This window comes from Hibiscus syriacus, unplaced genomic scaffold, assembly GCF_006381635.1.
Source record: "Hibiscus syriacus cultivar Baekdansim isolate YM2019G1 unplaced genomic scaffold, ASM638163v2 tig00110828_pilon, whole genome shotgun sequence".
Taxonomy (NCBI): domain Eukaryota; kingdom Viridiplantae; phylum Streptophyta; class Magnoliopsida; order Malvales; family Malvaceae; genus Hibiscus; species Hibiscus syriacus.
Window position 1 is genome coordinate 1,070,622 of NW_024062880.1, and position 16,063 is coordinate 1,086,684.

General features: G+C 34.5%; 3 protein-coding genes across 3 annotated transcripts in view; 2 read left to right on the forward strand and 1 right to left on the reverse strand.

Annotated features, from left to right (window-relative positions):
* The window catches only part of LOC120142428 (delta-1-pyrroline-5-carboxylate synthase-like), a 19,652-nt gene extending 8,396 nt beyond the window's left edge, over positions 1 to 11,256 (reverse strand). Inside the window, exons 1-20 of the mRNA XM_039157133.1 lie at positions 11,196 to 11,256; positions 10,972 to 11,043; positions 10,722 to 10,825; positions 10,520 to 10,622; positions 10,252 to 10,413; positions 9,549 to 9,826; positions 9,044 to 9,194; positions 8,764 to 8,932; positions 8,550 to 8,623; positions 8,372 to 8,461; positions 7,739 to 7,825; positions 7,569 to 7,655; positions 7,398 to 7,494; positions 7,198 to 7,301; positions 6,959 to 7,034; positions 6,261 to 6,411; positions 6,095 to 6,163; positions 5,861 to 5,927; positions 5,707 to 5,777; positions 5,473 to 5,596 (exon numbers count right to left, since the gene is read on the reverse strand). Of these exons, the coding sequence (XP_039013064.1) occupies positions 5,521 to 5,596; positions 5,707 to 5,777; positions 5,861 to 5,927; positions 6,095 to 6,163; positions 6,261 to 6,411; positions 6,959 to 7,034; positions 7,198 to 7,301; positions 7,398 to 7,494; positions 7,569 to 7,655; positions 7,739 to 7,825; positions 8,372 to 8,461; positions 8,550 to 8,623; positions 8,764 to 8,932; positions 9,044 to 9,194; positions 9,549 to 9,826; positions 10,252 to 10,413; positions 10,520 to 10,622; positions 10,722 to 10,825; positions 10,972 to 11,043; positions 11,196 to 11,246 (2,139 nt within the window). The 5' untranslated portion in view covers positions 11,247 to 11,256 and the 3' untranslated portion in view covers positions 5,473 to 5,520. The remainder of the gene's footprint in view (positions 1 to 5,472; positions 5,597 to 5,706; positions 5,778 to 5,860; positions 5,928 to 6,094; positions 6,164 to 6,260; positions 6,412 to 6,958; positions 7,035 to 7,197; positions 7,302 to 7,397; positions 7,495 to 7,568; positions 7,656 to 7,738; positions 7,826 to 8,371; positions 8,462 to 8,549; positions 8,624 to 8,763; positions 8,933 to 9,043; positions 9,195 to 9,548; positions 9,827 to 10,251; positions 10,414 to 10,519; positions 10,623 to 10,721; positions 10,826 to 10,971; positions 11,044 to 11,195) is intronic.
* LOC120142351 lies at positions 1,592 to 2,140 on the forward strand. The gene has a single exon (XM_039157061.1). The coding sequence runs from the start codon at positions 1,592 to 1,594 to the stop codon at positions 2,138 to 2,140; it is 549 nt and encodes a 182-aa protein (XP_039012992.1).
* LOC120142427 (NADPH-dependent aldo-keto reductase, chloroplastic-like) lies at positions 2,762 to 5,006 on the forward strand. Its single transcript, XM_039157132.1, has 7 exons — positions 2,762 to 2,944; positions 3,053 to 3,103; positions 3,371 to 3,447; positions 3,714 to 3,801; positions 4,127 to 4,402; positions 4,502 to 4,750; positions 4,848 to 5,006. The coding sequence occupies exons 1-7, from the start codon at positions 2,825 to 2,827 to the stop codon at positions 4,932 to 4,934; spliced, it is 948 nt and encodes a 315-aa protein (XP_039013063.1). The 5' UTR covers positions 2,762 to 2,824; the 3' UTR covers positions 4,935 to 5,006.
* Positions 11,257 to 16,063: the final 4,807 nt, after the last annotated feature.

Below are 16,063 nucleotides of genomic sequence, written 5' to 3' on the forward strand. Positions count from 1 at the left end.
TACTTGTATTGTGGCACCCTAGATTCAGACAACCCACTTCAAACTCAAACCAGTCATGTTTAATATGTTGAATTCTATAGGGCAATTTGAGGGTATACCTTATAAAGATGCAAGGCAACACATCGGTCCTTTCTTGGAGGTTTGTGATTCCTTCAGGCAACAAGGAGTGCACAAAGATGTGTTGAAGCTCAAGTTGTTTCCATATTCATTGTGTGACTGATTAAAGGCTTGGTTGAGTGGAGTTCCATCTGGATCGATGAAGTCTTGGTCTGATATATGCAAAAGTTTTTTGTTGCGGTATAATTCGTCGAACACGAACACTCAACTTAAATGACATAGCATCTTTCCATCAATCTGATGACGAGTCTATGTATGAGTGTTGGGACCGATATAAGGGATTGTTTCGTAAGTGTACAAATCATGGTTTTCAAGATTGGAATCAAGTCATGTTTTATGATGGAGTCAATACACCTAGGAGAATGATGCTAGATGTATCGGCAAATGGGACTTTGCTAGATAAATCACCTGAAGAGGCTTTTAACATTCTAGATAGGATTGTAAGCAATGATTACCAATTCCCCTCTTCAAGGCTTGGAACTGGGAGGAAGTCACCTGGGACCTATGAGTTAGATGCTAAGGACTCATTGTCCACCCAATTTTCAGCTATCACAAGTATGTTGAAGAATTTACAACGTTCCAACGAGGTGGAAGAAGTGAAGGCAGTTAGTTCAGTATGTCTGTTATGACATGGCAATCACCATGAGAGTGAATTCCCAAAAAACCATGAGTCCATCAACTTTGTGGGAAATTTCAACCTAGGCAACAACACCTACAACCCAGTATGACATCAACATCTTAACTTTTCATGGGGAAATCAAGGAGCCAACAATGCTAGTCACTCTACTCGGTAGCAGAATATCAATGAACCCCCAACCTATCAAACGAATATGCCATGGCATAATTTTAACAAGGAGAACCATATTCTTCAAATTCAAATTCTTTGGAGGCTACTATACAAGATTTTATAGTAGTTACCAAGACCATGCTGCAAGACCATGCCACTACAATTAATAATCAAGGTGTTCTACTTCAAAGTCAATGAGCTTTACTGCAAATCCATAGCTCATCTTTAAGAGCTTTGGAGGGTTAGTTTGGTCAAATTATCGTGGCATTACAAGAACGTCAATCAGGACGTCTGCCTAGTGACACTGAGGTCACTAAAGCTCATGGCAAAGAGCATTGTAGTGCACTCACTCTAAGGAGTGACACTCAAATCAATTTACAAGAAAAGTTTGGGGGAAAGAAATCAGATGATTTTACCCCCACAATCGTGCAAGCTAACTATGAGATACAACATGATGAAACTATTGTAGAGAATGATAAAAATAAGGGTTCATCCAGTGAGCCTACTAAATGAGAAAAAAAATGCCACAGCAAAAGTAGTCCCCACCTCGTCAATAGAAGAAGTTAGACCCCACCTCCCTTCCCGCAAAGATTGAAAAAACACAATTATGATATTAAATTTAAGAAGTTTGTTGACATTCTTGACTAGCTCTATAATAACATCCATTTCCTTGAAGCCATAGAACAAATGCCCACTTACGCTAAATTTCTCAAGGTAATTGTCACCAAGAAGAGGAAAGTTGAGAAGTACGAGACAGTTACCATGACAAAAGAATTTTGCTCAGTATTGAGCAAAATGCCACCAAAGCAAAAATATCCGGGTAACTTTATTATTCCATGTTCTATAGGAGACAACTATGTTGGAAAGACACTTTGTGAGTTTTACTCGAGTGTGAACTTAATGCCCAAGTCAATATTTTTGAAGCTTAGGATGGGAAATGCAAGACCCACCTCCGTTATTTTACAATTAGTCGACTGTTCCCATGTTCTTCCCAAAGTGAGGGTCGAAGATGTCATTGTGTGGGTGGACAAATTTGTGTTCCCAGTGGACTTCCTTATACTTGATTGCGAGGTTGATACTAATTTACCCATAATTTTTAGGAGGTCTTTCCTAGGCACTGGTTGTATTCTTATTGATTGTGAAAATGGTGAACTCACCATGAGAGTGGTCGACCAATGTGTGACTATGAATGTCTTTTGTACTCTCATATTTGTTGATGACTCAGAAGAATACTAGAGCATTTTTGAAGTGGATTCATTGATAGAAAGAGAAGCTGATCAATTTTGCCACATTAATTTCATACAGTTGGGTAATGAAGAGGAAATGATGAACTTCTCAACTCAGTTTATTATGTTTGTAAATATTAATATTTGAATCTCAAACTTTATTTAAAAAAATATAATATCTCATCTCACTAAACCAACTTATTATCGATACATCCAAATCGATTTTACTGTGTTTATTACAAAAACAAGTTTAAATTTTAGGAATATTGTAGGTGGTAAAAATTTTAACAATGAAGGTGGTTGAGAATTATTTTGAGATTTAAATCATTTATTATTGTGCACGTGAAACTCGTTATGTGGAGGTGACAAGTTTTATAAAATATATTAGAAAATAAAAACTCATAATATGAAATAAATCAAAATTATATAAAATTCGTTACCACGTAATAAATTACCTAAATATTAAAATAATTCTTAACCACTCTCGGTTTTTAAATTTTTCTCCGACATGCATTATTTAGCTAAAGACACCAAAAAGATATATTCCGTTTTTATATTTGCCGTCTTTTGCTTTTATAAAAAGCATGTGGCCGTCCGCTTCAGTGTCTTCTTGATCACGAGTCAAACTTCCTCTGTATTTCAAAGTTTTCGCATTTTGTGTAGAGATTACGAGCTTTCTGTTTGCTGTACCGAGATGGAGAATGCAATCGAGTTCTTCGAGTTGAACACCGGAGTCAAGATGCCGTCCGTCGGCTTGGGAACATGGCAGGCTCCACCTGGCCTCGTTGGCGCCGCCGTTGCCGCTGCCGTAAAGGTCTATAGTTGTCACTGCTGTTGATAATCGGAAATGAAATTCTCTTACTGTATATTTTGTTGTTTAAAAACAATGATATGTACCTCTACGTTTTCATTTTCTATTCAGATTGGATACCGCCATATCGACTGCGCTCAAATATATGGAAACGAAAAGGAGGTGAATTACGCTCTGTTTGGATCCGTCATTTTCCCTTGTTTTGAAATTTATCATTTTATTCAGAAGGAAAAAAAACTCGTATAAACGCAATATCTTGTAATCAATGCAATTACTATTTGTATTTTAGCCTCTTTGTGCAAAAGCGATGTTTGGATGCTGAAGAAATAACACTAGCCGAATAAATGAAGTCAACTTTTATTTCTTTAATTGAATAGCTAGTTATTGGTACTGACCAGATCTGTGTGTGCACGTCTTTGTTTGTTTTAGATCGGTATGGTTTTGAAGAAGCTGTTTGAAAATGGTGTGATCAAACGTGAGGAGCTATTTATCACCTCCAAACTCTGGTTCGTTTTCATTCTAGCATATTCTTCTTATCATGGATTTTCCTTCTAGGCTTATATCATAAATAAGTTTCTAAATATAGCTTTCTTTTTTGTCAAATAAGTTCTTAAAATATACCACCATTTTCATCTACGTATGGAAGTTTTTTTTTTTTTGGTGTACTTTAGTTATTACTTTGGCCAAAAAATGTGTTATACTTTAGATATCTATTGCTGAATTAAGCCTTCTTTTTATTAAAGATTATTTTCTAAGACCAAGTTATGCACAGGTGTTCTGATCATGCACCAGAAGACGTGCCGGCAGCAATAGACCGAACTTTGAAGGATCTTCAGCTTGACTATGTTAATTTATACCTTGTATGTAGTGCTTGATCATAGCTACTCTATTTGAAACCATGTCTGTATTGTTTATACTGTTGAATGTGCTGCTTAAAAAGAAGTTTCTTGACTATGTCATTGAATGATAATGCTAAGTAGAAACTATTGCATGACACCAAGTCCAATTATTTTATTTGCACAACAACACCAAGTCCTTTTAGTATACAAGCTTTGCCTTGTCTAATTTTAAGAATAAAATTTAAAAGACGTCGAGTTTTCAACTTTAAAGTTTTTTTTAGCATAGCGTATTATTGAATTGGTGCTTTTCAAGTGTGGCTAATACGAGGATTTGTTTGATTTTAAGATCCACTGGCCAATTCGGATTAAGGAAAGGTCGCTTGGTTTTAATCCTGAGAACTTTCTTGAGCTGGACATATCTAGCACATGGAAAGCAATGGAGGCACTCTATGACTCTGGTAAAGCTCGGGCTATTGGTGTTAGCAACTTCTCTTCAAAGAAATTAGGGGATCTTCTGCAGGTGGCACGCGTTCCTCCAGCCGTCAACCAGGTTGAGTGTCATCCTTCATGGCAACAGAGTAAGCTACGTGAATTTTGCAAATCCAAGGGAGTGCACTTATCGGTGAGCATGCGAATTCTTGTTCCACTTCGCGTCGATTATTGTTCGGGTCCTTGCCGTTGTGTTGGTCAAAATTAATGAAGTGGCATACATATATTTCAGGGTTATTCACCGCTGGGTTCTCCGGGCACAACATGGCTCAAGAGTGATGTTCTTAAGCATCCAATTCTAAATATGGTTGCACAGAAATTAGGCAAAACTGCTGCACAAGTTGCTATCCGTTGGGGCCTGCAGATGGGTCATAGTGTGCTTCCGAAGAGCACGCATGAGGAGCGGATCAAGGAGAACTTTGATGTCTTTGATTGGTCTATTCCTGATGACTTATTTGCCAAGTTTTCCGAAATTGAACAGGTTAGATGCTATACTGTTGCTCATAAATTTTAAATTCTGATAACACTCTTGCTCCACTATATTTTCTCCAAATTTATGCTCGTTTTCAATTATATAGGCTCGACTGGTCAGGGGAAATTCATTTATCCACGAGACTCCTGGTGCATACAAGACCGTCGAAGAACTCTGGGATGGTGAGATTTGAGTGATGATTCAATACAGAAGCAATGGAGCAGAAGAAGATAGATCAAAGAGGAAAAGAGAAGCTGTTTGTGGTGAGATTTGCCTATTGGTTCTCGACAACTATAAAAACAGTAATAATCATTTTGAATTTGATATTGGCATTGTTTAAATTTTAAATTTTGAAGGCTGTGAATCGTGATGTTTGTAGCAGGTTGCTCAAGTTCCTCACACTTCCTCGTTTTGGAACTTGTTCTTTATATTCTCTTGCCCAAAATAGGAGAATCAATTTGGTTGCCAAGTCATTCGATTGTGACTTGGTTGGCTGGCTACCCACAACATTGCATTAAAGGAAACAACTTGAACTTCCAGTGATGAGAATTTCACACCATTTATAGCCAACAAACATGGAAGTTGGATCCTAAAATGTTTATCCATTAATTATGATAAAAAGGGTGAAAACAACTTAAAAGTAACAATAAAGAGTAATCCCATACCTAAGCAGATCCCTATGTCTGTGTAATAGAGTTTATAGAGCAAGATCCCTATGGATGTGAAAAAACAAAAAGGAAATATCTCCTTGCATCTTTAGAACCAGACTGTAATAGAGTCTACAGAGCAAGATCCCTATGGCTGTAAATAACCCCTTTGTCACCATCCACCACCTGGCCACTCCCCCTCAATAGCCTACAATTTTAACAAGTAATTAGATTGAAGCTAAGTGCATATCGAGTCATCGACTTCAGATTATAATCTAAGAAAATTGCGATGCGTATAAAGACCGGAAACTCGCATACCATCGAGTAGTTAACAATCCTTCAACTCCGACTGGACCTCGGGCATGTATCCTGCTGGTACTTATTCCAACCTGTTAAAATCCATGCATAAAATGAAAATAGTTCAGAAAATCGACTGTGGAGTTCAACAGCCGGAATTTGGAATTTCGCATACCTCGGCACCAAGTCCAAATCGGGCTCCATCACAAAATCGAGTGCTTGCATTATGAAAAACTGCAGCACTGTAACAAAAACATGGTCAAATAGAAATGTCGTCAACATCATCCCAGCAACGAGGAAGAAAAGAGTTACTCGAGTTAAAGATTGCAATGCATGAATAACTGTGGTAACAATGAGGTGAAGTGATAATGGTACACTTATGTGACTGTCAACTCGGAACTAAACCTACCTGTCAACTCCGTGTAAGAAAATTTCAGCAGCTTCATGATTTTCCGTGACAATACAATCAGTGTGAGAACTGCAGAGCAAGCAAGGTACTTAGAATCTGGCTATTCACAGGAATAAACAAATTAATGAAAAGAAACCGAATTAAGAGTTCCGAGGGAATGGTATGCCTTCCATGTTGATGTATATGGTCAATAGCAGCCTGCACGTCATCCACAATTTCAACTGTGCAAGCCATTGAACTGTACTCTTGATGAAATGAATGTGCTTCTGGAATATTTAACAAGGAACTTGCTCTTGGTCCACCATAAAGGATCACCCCTGCAGCAGATAATCCCGTCGGTAGTTGATATATTTCTTAAGTCCAGATAATTGTTGGGAACTACTATAACTTTAGCCGCATGCAATAAACTCAACAAAATGAAGAAAACAAAAAAATGGAGTGGCCTTCAGACCATTGAACTTAGCAGGCTCAAGACAGAATCTTATACACACACACACAAATATATTCAAGCCTCAATGGTTTAACACAAAATTGCTATACTTCCATTTCAGTCACGCATAATGTCATCAAGCACCAATTAAAATGTCTTTCCATATACGTGCAATTTTGCAAAGGCATAGTCGTAAATTAACTAATGTTGCTTGGTATTAGATAAAATTCTGTATTCAAAATTTTATTGCTAGGAAAAGTTGGTATTTGAACAACCCTTTCAATTAGATAGCTCAAAAAGGTTGACAGCATGATCATGTAAGAACAAAGCTATGAAAACCACCAAATTGATTGAATCCAGCATATTTAAAAACTGTAAGTGATCTATAATTTTGAAAGTACTAGGTAGGTAGAAAATCGCTCGTATAAGCATACCTTCACGTTGGAGTATCATAATAAGCTCATTGAGCAAACCATTACTTGAGAGATCCTCGTGTACAAGAAGTGTTTCCTGTAGACAAAAATGGTCAAGACTTAAGAGCTTCAAAGTAAACAGTAAAAAGATAAGAAAGTTGTACAGGATAAATTAGAATATGAAACAGACTGCACTTGTAAACAAATATGTAGTTCAATTCTACTTATCGGAAACAAGAAACTGATTAGAATGGAATTACCATAGCATTACATGCTGCAGGATAATCTGTCTTTGCATCCAGAATAATGCGCTTTGCCATATCCACCGTAGCTGATTTGTCAACATAAACATGACAAATTCCATCTGTAAAGAAAGAAAAAGAAAATTGATGTTTGATTGATGCTCTAGTTGATAAATTTCTTCTGCATAGCATCAAAGAGCCACGGTATTTTTTCTTACCAGCATGACCAAGAACAGGAATTTTTGTTGATTCCTTAATTTGAGAAACCAGCTTATTGCTGCCTCTGGGGATCACTAGATCTATCACATCATCAAGCTGTGCCAAAGTAGAAAAATTTAAAACCATCACATAGCAAAAAATTGTCATCAACTCAGAATCCTGCAACTCACCTTTAGTAAATCAGGAATATCCTCTCTTGAAGCCACAAGTCCAATTAGTTTGTCTCCAATGTTTTTTGGGATGGCTGAAGTAATGACCTGACATACAGGGAAAAAAGTAGTGAAGAGAAAGAAATGTGATAAGACTTATGCTTCAGGACAAGGAATCTGGAGGATCGAACCTTGTGCAAAATTACATTTGAACGCTTAGCTTCTTTGCCACCTTTCAGCAGTAGGCCATTTCCACTTCGAATGGCTAGGGAAGCAATCTATCAAATCAAAAAGGGAAAGAAAAGGGCGGTAAAACAATCAAGAAGCTGTCTTAAACGCAAAGATAGAGCTTAAGGTGAAAATGGCAGAAAATAAATGCAACATAAAAATGAATATTTCAAAGCTTGAGAACACAACAAGCAAGGGGATCTTCATCAATCATCATATAAACCAGTGCTTAACTTCAATATCTCATGTTCCACATAGAAAGAGAAAAGCAATCCAGTACACTCTATAATATGAGAAGGAATCTGACTCCAAAGAATGCAGACATTGACAAAAAGTCAAAAAGGTTGATCATTCTCTCTGAAATGGTACAGAAATGGAGTTCAACTGAGTTGAACAAGACATTTGCTTCATGGACCGAGAATAATGTGGAATACATAATAACGCAATCAACCACCAAATCTTTTGGCAAATTATCCCTTTAGATGCATGTAGAAACTGATGCACAACCCAAGTTAACAAGAAAACATGAATTCCCATGAACGTGTAATCCTCAAAACATGACTGGGTTTATCTTGACCGAAATTGTTTTCTGTTACCTGAACAAGAGCATCAGGTCGAGATTCAAATACAATCAGCAGGACACCTAGAGGGCTAGATGTTTTGTCCAAGATGAGTCCATCTGCAAGCTGGGACGAGGGTTGTCAAAGTAAGGGAAAAAATAAGTGATGAACAAAGTAAATTGACAGTCTTAGACATTTTGTAGGATTTCCTAACCTCGGTTTTCTTTAAAACTTGACCAATAGGCTCTTCCATCTCAGCAAGTACACGAATAGATTTTGCAAGACTAGCTACCTGTAAAAAGGTAATCTGCATGAAACCTGTGAAATGTGCTGGTGCAAAAGATCTAATGGAACAGGCTTGGATATCAAACATAAGATATCAGATTAGATTTGTTTTCAATCACATAAATACAGGAATAAACAAACACTTGCCTTCCCAGGCTTCAACGCCAAACGATCTACTAATGACTTCTCATATCCATCATCCTGGGCAGCAGCAACATCTGCTTCATTTTCAACTTTAATCAAACTTTCATTGGCCTCAAGGGCATCAGCTATGTCCAGTAAAATTTTCCTCCTATCATCGGAGTGCATTGCCTGCAATTAAGACCATTTAGAAAAACATTCAAACTTAACTTCTTCAGCTAAAGAACATGGAGCCTAAAAGAGGACATTTTGGCACTAAAAAGAAGAAATGATGATTCTCACCTGAAGCCTTCTAGAACATTCCCGTGCTGCAACTGCCATCTCACGTGCACCAACTTCTTTAAGTGAAATCCATAAGTGTGCATCTTGATGAAATAGGGTACCAATTCGTTTTCCCTGAAGTACCTTTATAATGCTGTCAGTGGCATAGCCACTTCAAAATTGAAGTAAAAGCAAAATGAGAAGTGAGATGACAAGACAATTCATACTAAACATGGAAACACATACTTCTTACAAATACTAAAAATAATAAAGTACAAAGTAAAAATGATTAAGACACCCATTGATTGATATCAATAAGTCAGCAATGTTAATATATATAAATAAATAACAAGTTTTGGAAAATAAGAAATGATGGGGAAATTAGAAATCTAATGGATTGAATAGGATGAGGAGGGGTGGTTAATGATTCAAAATTTTCAATAATCAAAGAAGCCGATTGAACTGCACGGATTACTAATGATGTTGTTTATCTGTTACTGCGTTAGTGGAGTCCTCCAGGTCGTACCTAGTGATGACAACAGGGATACCAGCATATGCTGCACAAACAGCAGCATTAACCTTTGCAGTCATACCCCCTCTACCAAGCCTCGACTTGTTTCCAAATGTTATTTCTCCTTGATGTTTTTCTTTTATATACGTATGGATCAGCTTTGAGTTTGGATCACTAGGTGGTCCACTATATAGACCCTCCACATCACTCAACAAAACAAGAAGATCAGCCTGTAGTTCCAGAGCCAAGAGACCTGCAAGGCTGTCATTATCCCAGAATATACCAGAAGAATCCTGAAATAACAATGCCAATATATTGGTCAGAAATAAAATAAGCATCTTAAAATGAAGGATTGAACAAACACAAAAACTTCTCTTCTTTCCACTTGAGACATAAAGAAAGGAAGAAACTTGAAATGTTAGGCATAACTACAAAGGACCTCGGGAAAAAATTTTGCATGGCCCTGTTAATAACTTAATATCCCGTTGTGACTCATGGAAATGCGTAGAACACTCTAATTCTAGATCATTCAAGCTAATTAGTTTCAAAGCACTGTTTACGTTACAAAGTGGATAGTGAACTGATAGATTGGAGAAACCTACCGAACAGCTACATCTCCTCTGAAACCCAATGCCGAAAGACTATTAGCACACGCACATAGCAACAAGACAATGAGCAATAAGAGAGAAATCAAATCTAGAGGAAAGAAATTATATACCTCATAAGGCGCTCTTTGAGTGCTGACTGCATCATTCTCATTGAAAATAGGAATAACTTTCAAAGCTAATAAGGATTTCACTGTTTCAGAGAGTTGCTTTCTGAAACTTCCATTCCTAAAATCATTATCAGTCACAAGATGTTGTGAAGAAGAGACATCAAGCTGCACAAAGATGGAGTACCAAATTAAAGCAAGAGATAAAAGAGGAAAAAAAAAGAGCTACCAAATGCTTAATATAAGCAAGATTATAAATAGTATTCTTTTCCACCTGACTAAACAGGGTGTCATAAAGAGCCATTAAACTACTCTGCCCAACAGCTGCACAAGCCTTCCCATCAAGTTCATATTGGGGGTTTTGAAGATCAGCCAAGCTACAGAACAAAAATGAAATCATTTCATTCAAATTTTCTCAAAATGCAATAACTTTTTATGGCACCCAAAAAATATATAAGCTTTTCAAATTTAACTACCTGCTGTTAACCAATTTTCTATATCTAAGCCTTTGACGACCAAGACCAACAGCACCCGAAGTGACCAACACAATCTCATACCCTTGAGAATTTAGTTCCTTAAGCTGCAAGCAAGCAGTTCGTTGAAGAATTTTTTTTTAACCATTTTGATAACAAAAAAAAAATCCCCTTTACTAGAGATGCTACAACAATGGGACATAAAAACAAATCCCATATTTGTGTCATTGGGTCCTCCTCTTTCAATATTTACCTGTTCACATAAAGCTCCAAGCCTCCCCACTGCTAATCTTCCATCAGCTCGAGTCACCACAGCGGTTCCCACCTGTTTTAATCAAAACCCATAAATCAAAAGCAATCCTTGTTAACTAAAACATTAAATCAAAACCCACATTATCCACACACACAAAAAAGAAGGAAAAAGGGCAATCAATGAAGAATCCAAGAATTTGGTTATTGCTGAAAAGGAAATGAAACCTTGACAATGAGACGCTTGACATTTGTCATAAAAGAACGGCAAGGATCCATGGAGTTAATTTTAAAGGTTTCAACTTTTTTTTTTCTCCTTTGTGGAGTTTCAGAATTGAAGAAAATGAATGAAGTGGTAGCGGTTTGCCACGTCCAAGTAGTTTAAATAAATACCAAACTGTGTTCCCATGTCCGAACAAAAAGGAAATCAAATTATTTTCTTTGAAAATTTAATAAAAAGAAATACTTTTTTATTTCCTTTTTTGCCATGGTTAAACTTGATTTGCTGCAAGTGTAGTTTTCGTTCACTCTGGGTTGGTTCGTAGGGAATCGCGGGAGAAGTTGCCACAACAGATCATATGGAATGGCTTCACCATATTACTTACGATTTTTTTTTTTACTTATATCACCTTTAAAAATTAATTCCACAACAGATTAATTTTCATATTAACATCTTGTAGATAAAGCCGTGCTTTATAAAAATATATTTGACAATTCATGGAAGAAAAATAATGTAAAAAATATTAGAAAAAATATATTAGTTATATTAAAAAATACATAATATATTGAACTTATCAAATAATATTAATAATAAAATAAAATATTACTTTTTTTTTAGATATCTTTAATTTAAGTAGCAGAAGAACAAATCCCAGGTTTCTGCAGCAAAAAGCATTTCCCTGCTGATATTATAAAAGAAACTATCATTTTACCATGACTCATTGTAAAACTACCCTCTATGTTTATGTGGTCGTAAAAAGTGAAAAGACCATTCTTTGGGTTTCTTGAGCTAATAATTGCTCTCATTTGTGTTTAATCTAGACTTAGCCTTCAAGCTGCAGCAGTTATTCCCATTGGCCCGATTACACAACTTTCTACCTCTCAATCCGTGGTGCTGGTCTTACACGGTCATCTCCATGTTATATTGTTCTTCTCTTCCGTTAATTCTAATTTATTTTTAGTAGTTTTCAATTACATTTTAACATATTTTAATAATAATGTTTTTCCTTGATTTTTTTCCTGATAAAAGTATTATAGCTATCGATGTTTTTGAACTTTCGGTGCAGATTTCTTTTATCGGTTTTCTTCTAGGTATGTAATTCTACATGTTTTCATGGTTAGTTGCTTTCCCGATGTCTAGTTTCTTTGTTCATTTATCCATGACGATCCGTTAGTTATCGAATAACTATGCCAAATGGGATTGCATATAAGGGGATATCGCTTTTTGATTTGTCCGTTTTGGATCTTCTTCAAATTTTTCTCCTCCATGTTTGGCGCTCAGAGCCATTGGAGTGACATGTTTATGTACGTTGTTGCCTCAATTGTTTGCGCTTTTGCTTATCAGGGTATCACTAGTCGATCATCATTATATTTTACTTATAATAGTCACATTTGTATTTGTCCGGTCTGAATTTGGCACGACATTGTTGATGTAGCTTTTGAGAAATGTATATAACATAGTTCTAGTTTCAAAATAAAGATCTAAACATAGCCTTTGTTCAAGTCTATTTTAATAGTCTATAGTGGTTATTTGTCTTGCCACATTTTATCATCTGATTAAAAGAATTTATTTGATGAATTTAATTTAGGGTATGTTTATTTTCAGGAAAATTAATTACGGAATTGGTTTTCTCCCAGTTCTCGTGTTTGGTTCCCGTAAAAACATTTGGTCAATGTAAAACCAATTACAATCAACGTAAAAGAAGCTCCTTTGGCCCGTAAAACAACTTACCATAGAAAAACCGGGAATTCATTTTACAAACCAATTGCCTCCCATTTTTCTTTACCTTTGATCACCTTCATTCTCCGATCAACTATTATCATCTTCTTCTCACCATCAACAAAATCAGCAGATTTTTTCGTGCAAAATCAAGGGAGGAGCTCTAGGATTCCAAGGTAATATTTCGAATCCCTAATGCTCTTCCTCCCCTTTTGCTTTTCTCTTTGATTTCCAAGGGTAAATCTCTTTAAAAGTACCAATCGCGCTGTCATTTTTCCTCTTGTAGCTTTTTGTAGTTACAATATTCTTAGTTGTGTTTTGGATCTAATAGTTCTTTCTTGGGGGTAACAGTAGGCGTGTAAGATGGAATGAGGAAAATCTAGGGGAAATTAAAGCGAATAAACCAGTAAGATAGAAAATAACAGAACCCAAGACACCGTACCACCCCATGATTGACGATGATGATGGTATATAACTTTCATAATGTGTTTCCTCTTGCATATACCTATATTTTTATGTGTGGATATGTCTGTGAATTTAGAAATGGTGATGTTTGTTTTGTTTTCACTTTATTTGTGCTTTGGTTAGAGCATTATTCTTTAATTTGATTACATTTTATCACCTTACTAATCTGGATCTTGGTTTGGATCTTTGTCTCCCATAAGACGTAGTTTCAATGATTGTGTCACTGATATGGATGCTGAGGAATTACGCTCTGCTTTGAAAGATGTGGCTTCCTCGAGTAGAAAAACAATAGGGCAATCTAGTGGTTGGTCATCTTCTGACGATGAGGCTGATCTTATGGATCATGAAGATGAAGGTTTGTATTTTCCCATAGCATATGGAAAAGTGTTTTTATTTTTCTTAAGTTGGTAGATTTCTAATGACTGGTTTTCTTTCATGAGATTACAATTTAGCAACTGGTTTAAATTAGCTTGGAATGTTCCATCATTTTCTTGTGCCATTTTCTCTAGGTTCCAGTCATCTGTATGAACCTCTTGGTGGTTTTCTCTGATTGAAAATAAAACAGGGGAAAATCACATTTTAATTAATAAATTTATCCCATTCCAGAACATTGATGAAGATGGCCAAATAAAAGTGATGAAGGTTCAACACCGCTCATTGGCCTTCCTCATCCCAATCTATCTTACCTCTTTTAGTTCATCAATTGTTTACAATTTATTTCCTGTGTTAAATCTCTGTTTGATGGTTTGACTGTTCTACTTTCTTCTCTTCTGAAACATATCGAAATGGTAGGAGTTTCAAGGAGCAAAGAAAAGCACACTATGATGAGTATTTGAAAATCAAGGAATTGAGATGTACTATAGTTGTTTTAAAATGATGTATTTTAATTATATACTTTGATAATATATTTTAATACATTATCAACATTATATTAATTAAACCTACATATGATATTAATTATGAGTTAAAATTTAATTTAAAAAATGCTAATAGATAAAGTATAATGAATACTTCAAACTTAAAATTATGTATTTATAACACAATCAACATAATTAGTATATTTTCTACAAATTTAGTGTCATGTACTTATACACATAAAATATTTCATTTCAAAATTTTATAAAATACAATTTTATAAATAACTTAAAAAATTTAAAATGTAAATAATAAGAAAAATATAAAAATATATACATTTTACAAAAAAAAATCGTAAATTCTTTTCAGGAAAACTAACCAAACAGTATAAAACATTTGACAATGGAGCATCCAAACAATGTAATTGGTTTTCTGGAATTTGTTTTTCAGAAATGTAATTGGTTTTCTGGAATTGGTTTTTCAGAAAATCAATTACATTCAAACAAATAGACCATTAGTTAGTTGCCATGGCAGTTCTTTCATTAAATGTTAAAATAATTAGATTGACTGGTATCATTTAAATAATTTAACGATTGATAAAATTAAAAAAAAATTAATAATTAAATTATAATCCCAATAATTAAGTAACTATTGATGCAATTTACGTTTGATTTTATTGCATGGCTTCAAAGTTAAGGTTTACTAACCTTTCGTACGTTCGCTTCATGATTTGTTATTCTCTAAATAATGAAGACTAAATGTATAGTTATATCGAGGCTTAATGTAAAAATAAGTGTCTAATATTCAAAGTTAATATTCGGTGTATAAAGGATTTTTCGTTAAAAATAAGTGTTTAATGTTTTCTCTGTTGTACTTTTAGTTGTATATCGTTAAATGACACATGTCACTTTGATTTTTTAAAATAAAATATTATTTTAAAAAATTAAATCTAAAAGTGACACGTGTGATTTAACAAGTTTTTTTAACGATGGAGACTTATAAGTGTAACGAAAAAAATATTAGACACCTATTTTTAATAAAATGTTCTTTACACACCAAAAGTTAATTTTGAATATAATTTGAACACTTATTTTTTACTTTAAACCTTAAATTAATTTTATTAATTGCCACTGCAATTCTTCCATAAGATGTTAATAATAATTAGATTAATTGATATCATTTCATAATTTAGAGATTGGAAAAATTAAAAAAAATGACGGTAAATATTTTTTACTTTAAACCTTAAATTAATTTTATTAATTGCCACTGCAATTCTTCCATAAGATGTTAATAATAATTAGATTAATTGATATCATTTCAATAATTTAGAGGATTGGAAAAATTAAAAAAAAATGACGGTAAAGATTATAATCTCTCAATAATGAAGTGATTATTGATGTAAGGTACCCTTGATCTTATTGCATGGCCTTGGAGTTAAAAGTTACCTAACTCTTTGCACGTACGTTTCATGATTTGCAATTCTCTCCTATGAGCTTCGTCCTTATTAGCACTAATGGCTAAACCATGGAGCTATTAAATTAGTAAAATTACAAAATATTGAAAATAACTATAAATATTGTAATATAATGTATATTAATATAAAGCTAAATTTTATGTGATTTTATTTTTCCAATTTAATTAAAATACTTTATTTAAGTATTTTGTTAAATAATAAGCGACCCACTTGGCCACTTCTGAATTCCAATTAAATTCACAAAATATTCATCAAAGAGAATTTCAATTCATTTCTTAAAAATTAATATTTTAAAATCAAATACGTTCAGAATTTAACTTTAATAATATATTAATAAGTAAAAGCCAACTAATTAAATTAAAC

Bases quoted from the DNA above. Each gene is read 5' to 3' on its own strand.
- LOC120142351 (XM_039157061.1), top strand. From the start codon at position 1,592: ATGCCCACTTACGCTAAATTTCTCAAGGTAATTGTCACCAAGAAGAGG.
- LOC120142427 (XM_039157132.1), top strand. From the start codon at position 2,825: ATGGAGAATGCAATCGAGTTCTTCGAGTTGAACACCGGAGTCAAGATG. The intron at 2,945-3,052 runs GTCTATAGTTGT...TTTTCTATTCAG, and splicing joins CCGTTGCCGCTGCCGTAAAG to ATTGGATACCGCCATATCGA. The intron at 4,751-4,847 runs GTTAGATGCTAT...TCAATTATATAG, and splicing joins AGTTTTCCGAAATTGAACAG to GCTCGACTGGTCAGGGGAAA.